Consider the following 10,344-nt stretch of genomic DNA (forward strand, 5'->3'; position numbering starts at 1 on the left):
GGCCCAGCCGCTCCGCGGCATGTGGGATCCTCCCATATCGGGGCGCGAACCCGGTTCCCCTGCATCGGCAGGCGGACGCGCAACCACTGCGCCACCAGGGAAGCCCCTGCCTCAATTTTTTGATGACCATATTGTTTGATAGGATGATCAGATGATGGGGAAATACTTTTCCATTACTTCCACATAATATATAATATCCCTTGAGTTTCCTGGAATTTCTATTTGGAAAATTACCAACAGTAATTTTCAAAACCCCACTTTTCTTAGATAAGAAAAATTAATAATGCATACTTATTTCTAAGCTTTTGTCAAAGTTTGTGTTAAAATTGTATTATCTGAATTCTCACAGGGACCTAGGAACAATCAATACCACTTTAGCAGGTCACTCCTTAGAATGATTCTTAAGCATTTTCTGTTTTGTTTTCTCTTCATTGAGGCTAGAGATCACAGGGACCTCTAACCCCACCCTTTCTCACTTTTTCATGGCATAAGATTCTACTGAAGAGTTGTCAGCAACTGATTGACAAGGAAACAATATAACAGAGAAAGATTATGATTTGAGGGTGTGATGGCTTTGGTATTGAAGCTCTATGCCTAGATGCTTGACTGTGATCATTTTTGTTACTTTCACTGGGCCTCAGTTTTCTCATCTGTAAAATGAGAGCACCTCCAGGTTTTTGGAAATACTATGATCACCACCCCTACTCTTCACTTTGCTTCACTGTGATTATGCTAATGTTCAAGTAAGAGACAAACATAGAGACATTACTCTGTGGTAATCATACTCATCCTTCAAAACCACCTCTTAAGCTCCCTTCATAATAACTAGGATATTAAAAATAGCTTATTTTAATTTTATTTTCTCAGGTTGAAGTAACTTTTCTTTCCTAACTCTCTTGATACTTTTTCTCTACCTCTCATACGGTCATTATCATTTCTACCTCACATTATTATTATTATTATTATTTTCACACAGGCAGACAATATATTTAGGAGAATAAATGAAAAAAATCTGTGAATTAAATTCATTACAATCTACAAAATTTCTCATTTCAGAACAACTCACATTAACTTTACTTTTGTATTTGTCTTTACTTTTCTTCTAGACTACTCACTGCTTTTTATTCCCTCTGTCCCTAGGACAGTACTTTTCAAATTGGAGGTTGTGATTCCATTAATGGTTTGTGACATCAGTTCAGTAGGTCATGGCCATCAATCTTTAATAATATAATAAAATAGGTTAAGATAAAAAATACTAGTTAAATGCATGTGAAAAGATAAACTATTATCTTGTTATATATACATTTGTGTGAATGTGTTTGTATGTTTATATGAATGTGAAGTGTGTTTATAATGTCAATAGAGTCACAGAAGATTGAAACCAATTGTAGGTTCTCAATAACATTTTTGAATGGCAAAATAAATCTCCTGAAAGTGACCTACAGAGAAAATTGTCCTGGACTTTTTGTCAGAAAAAAATGGGAAACGGTCTCACTTTTGTTGTTTATAACCTGCTTGAATAATCTTACAAAAACCATTTAACCTTTCTAATCCTCAGTGTTCACATCATTATAGGGGGGTCAATAGCCCAAAGTACAGGTGGTTGTAAGAATTAAACAGATAATGTGTGTGGAAGCCTTTTGTAAACTAAATTTCTATACAAATACCATTTTATTGGTGTATTATAACCTGAATTTGGTCACCTCTGCCTTAGGTATACAGTCTGGGGAGAAATGCATAATTATTATGCCTTTTATCGCATGAAGTCTGAATCTGTGAGTTAGATTGTTCAGAAATACATATTCAATCTCTTGAAAAAAAGCAAAAAAAAAAAAAAGGTAAAAGTGACATGCAGTATATCTAGTTAATCTTATTTGGTGGTAAGTGTTATCTATAACCTCTTTCTGTCAAAATTTAAAGTGATGAGTGGGCTTCCCTGGTGGTGCAGTGGTTGAGAGTCCGCCTGCCAATGCAGGGAACACGGGTTCGTACCCCGGTCTGGGAAGATCCCACATGCCGCGGAGCGGCTGGGCCCGTGAGCCATGGCCGCTGACTCTCCGCAAAAAAAAAAATAAATAAATAAATAAATAAATAAATAAAGTGATGAGTGTTATTCTTTTAGAATATTGTCTATGGGACTTCCCTGGTGGTCCAGTGGTTAAGACTCCATGCTTCCACTGAAGGGGTCCCGGGTCCGATTCCTCGTGGGAGAACTAAGATCCCGCAAGCCGCATGGCATGGCCAAAAAAAAATGTATTTCTTCTGTCTCTTCCCTTCTTTCTATTCTGTCAATATTACTGAAGTAGACATTTGTGCCATTAAACTATTATCCCAGCTCCATGTGCAAAGTACTTTCCCAGAATTTTTCAATTGTGTTTGAGAGGGTGAGTAACAAGTGCTATCACAACATTCCCTCCAGGCAAGTATTGCCCCCATATTATAAATGAAGAAACAGGCTCAGAGTTGTCATTTGCACAAGGCCACAGAGCTACTAACATATGCGCAGCTCTCACTGGTTCCACCATCTCTGCTCTACCCATCATGCCCTGGGTCTCCAGATTCATCCAATTACTCATTCTTTCATCCATTCGTCTGAGACAGACACGCTACTTCAAGGTAAGTGTGATGCCACAAATTGGGAAAATTACTTTGGGATAACTGAAGCCCAGAGTAAAAGAAAATAGGAAACAGTAAGTTAATAAAATAAAGACTTATAATGGTAATAGTAATAGTAGCTAAAGAGTTTTGATTACTCACTTACATGTGTCACATACGGTTCTAAGAGCTTTTGCATGTGTTCCTTCGTTTTCTCTTCACCGGAATCTTACAAGGTAAGTTTTATTTTTAAAAATTATTCCCATTTTACATATAAAGAAACTGAGGCACAGAGAGACTAAGCCATTTGCCTGTATTCTCACTGCTAGTAACTGGCAAGATTAACATGTAAAACCACACTGACTACAAACAATTGACTACATTTTTTCTAGAAGCATGCTTAAGAATTTTAATTATGTGAAACATTTTCACAAATAAACCCCTCTTCTTTGTGAATCCAATGATACAGAACAGAGCATGTATTTGTGTGTCTACAGATTTTTGGCACAGATTATTTTGCTGAAAGAAGCAACATTTAAGGACAAATAACTAACATAACATATTTTGAGTCTTCCAATGGGCCTGAAAACATGTTTCTATGGTAACAAGTATAGGTCATGTGAGGGGTGAGAGAAGAATTAGAAGAAAAACCTATTAGTTTAGAATGTCTTAAACAATTTTTCTTTTGCCAACTCACTCCCGTCAATGTGTTATGCTACCAATTTGACCTCTTGACTCTTTGAAGGCCACAGATTCCTAGGAACTCTTTGAACTTGAGAACTTCAGTTACAGCTTAATGGAAGCAATTTTGAAATACATTGAAGGACTGGGGAAGCTCTGCTCTTTAATCTGCTGTCTCTTCATTGGGAGAACTGCAGTGTCCCTGGCTGACCCATTTTAAATGCCTTCATGTTGTTTTTCACATATTGCATCTGTCAGATTAAAAGGGAACCGGAGAGGAAACATAAGTCACTGGCTCATAGGGACTTTGGGGGACATAGAATAGTTTGTGGCTTCTGCTGGTGAAAAAATAGAAAGGAGAAGAAACAGTTTCCTGAGAGGATTCCAGTTTCATGAGAAATTAGATTCTGTGAATTCCCCAGGCTGAGGTTAATGGTTAGTCAGATGATTGGTCAGAAGTCAAGTGGGTAACAACAGCCATCTAGAAAAACAGGGCTGGGGAGACCACTGACCTTACTCCCTCCCAGAGAAGGACTCTCAGATAAGAAAAACATGCCACCTCCCTTCTCCCATTGTTCATGTTTGCATCAGTCGAATACTGCTCCAGGATGTTGGAATAAGCAGAGTGTTACTTATCAGTTAATGGAAATGACTGTCTCTGGCCTTACAGATAGGCCAGATTGAGCAGGACCTTGACCTCAGCGTGGATGCCAGTTTGAGGACATTTGCAACACTGCAGCCCTGATGTGTTGAGAAACGCTGACAGGCTGAATTATTAACAGCAGCAGTGATGATGGAGTAGAGGAAGATTCGGGAATATTTCAAAGGTAGACCCTGTAGCTGGGCTGCAGTTGACTTTGAGTGTAAACGAATGCACACGTGGATAGGGACAGTCTTCCTCTTTCCGAATCAAACAGGGTACAGCATTTGCTACCGAATTTGCACAGCATTTGCTCTGTCAAACGACTGTGGCTGGCAACATACAAAGATAAAATGGAATCAGTCACATGTTTTTCTAAAAAGAGACTAACACATATTTTTATTGTGATAACTCTAATTTCTCCTGCTTTGGTTCATTTTTCACAATGTCATCAAGGCTCTTGCTACAATACTGATCTGATTGATACTCCATTCCTTATAGACTTCTAATGGTTTCTGACGACTTACAGCATGAAGTTTGAAAGTCCTTGGCATGGAATACAAGAGTTTTTTTTTAAACAATCTGGCCCCATCAGAACTCTCCAGCCCCTATCAGTCTCCTACTCCATTTCTACTCTTGGCCTCTTCCTCTGTCCTACACACCCTACATTCCAGCCATCCAGAATTTCAAAATTTCCCTGAAGATACCAGGCTGTTTGAAATCTCTGTGATTCAGTTTGTGCTTTTTCTGCTTGAAATGACCTTTTCTCTCTTTTTTCAATGAAAACCCCCATTCCTACTTCAAGTCCCAAGTGGTCTCCTATTGTGAAGCCTTCTCACTTTCCCCAGAGGGAAAGAGCAGCTTCCTTCACCGAGCAACCATAACCATTGCTTAAATGTCTGGTGTATACTTAGTGCTTTTGTGTGTAGACATTTGTTCATATTTCCGCTGCTCATTAGACTAAAAATCCTCCTAGGATAGTAATTTTGCTTTATTCATTTTGTATTGCCTGGGTCCTCCTATCCCTGTTCCTGGAACAGAGAAGACGATTAATAGATAGGAGTGGATGAATAAATCACACCTCCTGCTTTATTTTTAGCACTTCTTGTTCATGAAATGACCATGACAAAAAATGAGCTTGAGGGAGAAGGTAAAAGCCTATGTTTTATGCACTACCTTTTCCAGTAGAGATATTTACTCTCTCTGTCTAGAATGCGCCGTATATCTGTGCCATTGCAAAGCACATTTTCCTACAGGTAGTTGAGGAGAAAGAAGAGAGGAGAAACCAAGAAACAAGGTGAGTTTTCTCTAATCTCCCAATTCCACCATTACTGAAGACCAATATCCATGTTTTTGGCCTTCTTCCCCCAAGCTCACTCAGAAAAACAACTTTTATGAAAGAATAGTGATGTAGAAAACAAATTTATGGTTACCAGGAGGGAAAATGGGGGGAGGGATAAATTGGGAGATTGGGATTGATGTATACATCCTACTATATATAAAATAGATAACTAATAAGGACCTACTGTACAGCACAGGGAACTCTACTCAATACTCTGTAATGGCCTATATGGGAAAAGAATCTAAAAAAGAGTGGCTATATGTGTATGTATAACTGATTCACTTTGCTGTACACCTAAAACTAACACAACATTGTAAATCAACTATACTCCAATAAAAATTAAAAAAAGAAAAAGAAAAAATTAAAATAAATAAATATTTCTTTGAAAAGATTAAAAAATAAATGGTGGCCTGCAATCCTGGTAAGAGTGGATTCAATTTGGATCAATAACAATACCTTTTAGCAGCTGACAGTTATACGTGCTCTGGGTCCCAGTTGACTGCAATTGCAACCAATTTCCTCTTGGGTGGTAGCTCGTATTTACAACTTCAAACAGCTCATAGGGAGGGACCAGGACCTCCTTCTTGAGAGAGAAGTCTTGTACAGGTGCCCCCAGGCAGGTCAATATGGTAAATAGAGTTTGGTCCCCAAACTTCTGTGCCTCTTGTCTCAGGAGAGAGGTGGAGAGGAATTGGCCAAAGCGAATGGTGGCACCCATGGGGGCTTCCAAGTAAACGCCCTTCACCTCATGGTGCACCTCATAACACAGAGAGTCATCCCTTGTGACAATCTCTTTCCTCAGCAGCTGGATTGCCGTGGTCAGGTAGTAATGTAGATATTTGAAATGGAATGAATGTTTATATTGCTGGGGAGACCGAGCAGCACTGGCCATGGCTCTGGAGAAGTCTGAACGAACACTGTCGTTCGATGAATAAACCAAGATGGCCACAGCATGTGTAATAGTCATGTTCTCAGGGAGAGCTTTTCCTTGTCTCAACCAGGTTAAGTGTGCACGTTGCCAGACCCTGTGGTAATTCCTACGAGATTCTACTTCTTTTGTAAAATAATCCCCTTGAATCAGGTCCTCCATGACTTGTTGGCTGCAGCCTTGGTACTGATCATCAAAGGAACTTGGTGCCAAGTCAAAGTCAATTTTAACTGCGACCTATAAGGAAAGAAAAATCTTGATTTTAATTTTTCAAATCCGATGGTGAATCTTGTTCATCTGATTAAATAGAGTGCCAGCTATTTCTCCAGCAAAGATAGGTCTATTCAGGATCAGCAGAGAGTTGCAATTCGGGTTCTGTGACTGCGGTGCTGCCATGTACAAGTCCCTGCAGGGCAAGGGAAGAGGAATGCTTTCATAGAGAAGAAAAGGAAGATGGGAGGGTATAGTAAACAAAGAGTTCATGGCTTTACATTCGCCCAGTCCTTGCCAGGGAAGAAGAGGTGTTTTTCTTCTTCCTGTTGGACTCTGCTATGTTGCAGGGCATGAGAGCTCCCCCTTTCTGGTCTCCCAACTCTATTTAATTGAGGTTTCTGTTTTTTAAATTTTTACGGTGTGGTAGCAGATTTGCTACACTGTATAAGACCAAGTTGTGTGCTCAAAATCAGTATTTGCTGAAGTAAGTTTCACTCATAACCATTACACTGATCCAGTCCTTCCTGTATCTGTGACCCATGCTAGATGTTGAATTCGGTTTGACAAATATTACTGAAAGCACAAAAAAACCCCTCATCTCCCCGTGGAAAAAGTGACCCTTTTTGTATCAGTGAAAACAGTCTTTTTGCGTATTGAGTATTTTGAAGAAAAAAATTAATAATCAAAGTTTAATTATACTATCTGTTTCCTCTCCTAACCCCTTCACATTCTCACACGGGTGTTATAAGTAATACCTCTTTTATGAATACCTAAAACCTATATTAAGTCTTTGGCTTTGATTTAAGAAAAGACTTAAGTGATGAGTAATGTTGGGTTCTCCAAGGGGGCCCCCAGTAAATGACAACCCTCTCCTCTGCTCAGGACTTGAAATATAAAGGCTAAAATAGAATTTTTACTACTGAATGAGAACATGTTGGAGCACCCATCTTTAGTTCTGATGGCTGGTGGGCTTGTTAAGGGTAAACCCCAGAATAGTTCTACAGAATCTATCTAAGCCAAAACAAAATAAAAAATATCTTCTGTCAAGCCTTGTAAACTCCAAAACTTTAATCTATTACTAGATATCAAATGGGTATTCTGTTTTCTTTCTTTCTTTTTTTTTTTTTAAAGTTGAGAGTTATGTTTTATTCGGTGGGAATTTTTAGGACTTCAAGCCCAGGAGATGGCATCTCAAGTAACCCCGAGAGAACTGCTCTGAGGAGGTGAGGGGGGAGCTAGGATATATAGGAGTTTTGTAACAAAGGGCAGGTACTCGGAACATCAAAAGATTACTGTTAATTAAAGAAAACCAGACATTAAAATTAAGGAATTTAGTGCTTTTCTGTGTATGGGAAGATGCAAGAGTCTGGGCTCACTGAAACTGTTTTCTCTTAACATTAGGTTATTTTTCATTATATAGAACTTTATAATGCCTCTTTTGAGTTGATCCATATGATACAGGATAAAGCCAAATAGACTTGGTTGATTTTGCATTATTTGTCCTACAGAAGCAATGTTTTACTTAAATTTTATGGAGAATCAAGAAAAAAATGCTATGCCTCTAGCTTCTGTGATGCCAAATCTGTAAACTGTAAAGAACTCCACAATTTTTAACAATCGTTTTCAACCCTCTTTGCCAGCATTACTTGTTAGTTAACATGTCTAAGTGAAATTACATCCCAAGGGACTAAAGGTCATCTAAAGGTTGCACCAGGAGAATGCTCCATTGGAGCCCTGATCATAAAGAGATCACCTCCTCCGTGGTAACTCACCGTGGGTCTCTGCAGACTTGAGCACAGCAGCAGGAGAGGAAGTTGTCCTCTTAGGAGCCAGATTCTCACCTCAGGGGCTGCAGTATTTGGGAGAAGACTCCTCCTGCATCTGCTGGTCACAGGGCAGCATTTGTTGGTGTTAAAAGCACTTCTTTGCCCTTGCAGCTTCATCCTGAAATCAGTTCTCAGGGTGCTCCTTTGGGGTTTTCTTGGGGTGAGTCTCAGCAAGAACCTTCCTCGCCTATGTCTATTTTGAGACTTCTGTTGACCACCACCAACTAGCAGTTTCCGAGCGAAGAAATCAACTCCAACTCACTTGCAAAGCTGAAATCTCTGTTGAATAGCCAGACTTGTGAACCAAATAAGGGATTCTGAAGTGAACTCAAATTAGTTTCCGACTTAAAAAAAATCCTGATCTAGTCTCTATGCAGGGAAATTCCGAAGTCTTGTTAAGGGTCTGGCTCACCAGCTTAGCCTTAACTTTCTTAAGAAGGCAGGAAGGGGCTTCCTTGGTGGCACAGTGGTTAAGAATCCACTTGCCAATGCAGGGGACACGGGTTCGAGACCTGGTCAGGGAAGATCCCACATGCCGCGGAGCAACAAAGCCCCTGCACCACAACTACTGAAGCCTTATGCCTAGAGCGCGTGCGCACCGCAACGAGTAGCCCCCACTCTCCGCAACTGGAGAAAACCCAGTTGCAGCAACTAACCCTATGCAGCAACGAAGACCCAAGGTAGCCAAAAATGAATAAGTAAATAAATAAAAGGAAAAAAAGGCAGCAGGAAAAGGCATGCACTGTATAGTGTTTGGGGCCAAGTGGTTTTATCTTGAGCTGCAGCCTTTGAGTGATATGATTGGCTCGTGCAGGTCCCTGGGAAGATGCCATGTCAAGGTGGGCCTATGTTGGGCTCATCTGGTACTGAGACCTGGTCAGGGAAGATCCCACATGCCGCGGAGCAACAAAGCCCCTGCACCACAACTACTGAAGCCTTATGCCTAGAGCGCGTGCGCACCGCAACGAGTAGCCCCCACTCTCCGCAACTGGAGAAAACCCAGTTGCAGCAACTAACCCTATGCAGCAACGAAGACCCAAGGTAGCCAAAAATGAATAAGTAAATAAATAAAAGGAAAAAAAGGCAGCAGGAAAAGGCATGCACTGTATAGTGTTTGGGGCCAAGTGGTTTTATCTTGAGCTGCAGCCTTTGAGTGATATGATTGGCTCGTGCAGGTCCCTGGGAAGATGCCATGTCAAGGTGGGCCTATGTTGGGCTCATCTGGTACTGCTGATAGGCCCTGCCCAGAAGGGACTGCCGTGAAGCAAAACAGTAGGGTTACTGCCAAAAAGAAAGCTCTCTGTGCTGCTTTTCCACTGCACGTTTGAAATCGTCCATTCTAGAAATTATACCTGTTCAGATCACAGATCTTCTGTTTTCTCTTCTAAAGGCATCAGATTCTCAATCCACACGATTTCAGTCTGTAGCGAATCCAAATGACTACTGTCAGAAGACAGCCTCTCAGCAGCTGACAGCACTCAAATGTAGGTGACATCGATCAAGAACAGGTTCCAGGGTGCTGAGTTCATTCAGCATAAATGTCGTATGAAACACTCTCTCTTAGACACTTCCCTTTCTAGTCTGAACAGCCTTCCTCTGTTCCCAGTCCTTGGGGTAATTGTTTTTCTTGCAAATCTTTCCCACTTACACGTTCCGATTCATTATTTAACTGTGAAGGGAAATGAAATCTTGTTCTTGGAAATTCTGGTATTTTTTTTCAGCAACAGTAAATATTTTTAAACTAAATTTTCTGCTAATCACAGCAGTTATGTCTCATAACAAAAGTTCAGAATATCTAGAAAAGTATAAAGGAGGAAACAAAATTACCCATAACCCATCATCTGGAGAAAGGTACTATTTAGATTTAGATTTTGCTTTTGCACACACACACACACACACACACACACACATTCTAGGACTGAAATAATGTGTGCAATTTTGCATGCTGTTTTTTCCCTTATTTTTTTTCTTCTACATCTTATGTTTCCTCTTTTAAAAAATTGAGGTACAGTTGATTTCCCTTAATTTTTTTTAACATCTTTATTGGAGTATAATTGCTTTACAATGGTGTGTTAGTTTCTGCTTTATAACAAAGTGAATCAGTTATACATATACATAT

General features: G+C 40.0%; 2 protein-coding genes across 4 annotated transcripts in view; one reads left to right on the forward strand and one right to left on the reverse strand.

The window, feature by feature from the left end:
- Positions 1-8,523, reverse strand: part of ART4 (ADP-ribosyltransferase 4 (inactive) (Dombrock blood group)) — an 11,259-nt gene extending 2,736 nt beyond the window's left edge. The window contains exons 1-2 of the mRNA XM_007107766.3: positions 8,172-8,523; positions 5,715-6,423 (exon numbers count right to left, since the gene is read on the reverse strand). Of these exons, the coding sequence (XP_007107828.2) occupies positions 5,715-6,423; positions 8,172-8,342 (880 nt within the window). The 5' untranslated portion in view covers positions 8,343-8,523. The remainder of the gene's footprint in view (positions 1-5,714; positions 6,424-8,171) is intronic.
- The window catches only part of C6H12orf60 (chromosome 6 C12orf60 homolog), a 105,282-nt gene that overhangs the window by 21,026 nt on the left and 73,912 nt on the right, over positions 1-10,344 (forward strand). The window contains exon 4 of one of the 3 annotated variants that reach the window (XM_028491050.1): positions 3,947-4,719. The exons of the other annotated variants lie outside the window; for them this stretch is intronic. Coding sequence (XP_028346851.1) covers positions 3,947-3,960 — 14 coding nt within the window. The 3' untranslated portion in view covers positions 3,961-4,719. Of the gene's footprint in view, positions 1-3,946; positions 4,720-10,344 lie in introns of those variants that run through there. 3 annotated transcript variants of the gene reach the window in all.

Source organism: Physeter macrocephalus, chromosome 6 (genome assembly GCF_002837175.3).
Source record: "Physeter macrocephalus isolate SW-GA chromosome 6, ASM283717v5, whole genome shotgun sequence".
NCBI lineage: Eukaryota > Metazoa > Chordata > Mammalia > Artiodactyla > Physeteridae > Physeter > Physeter macrocephalus.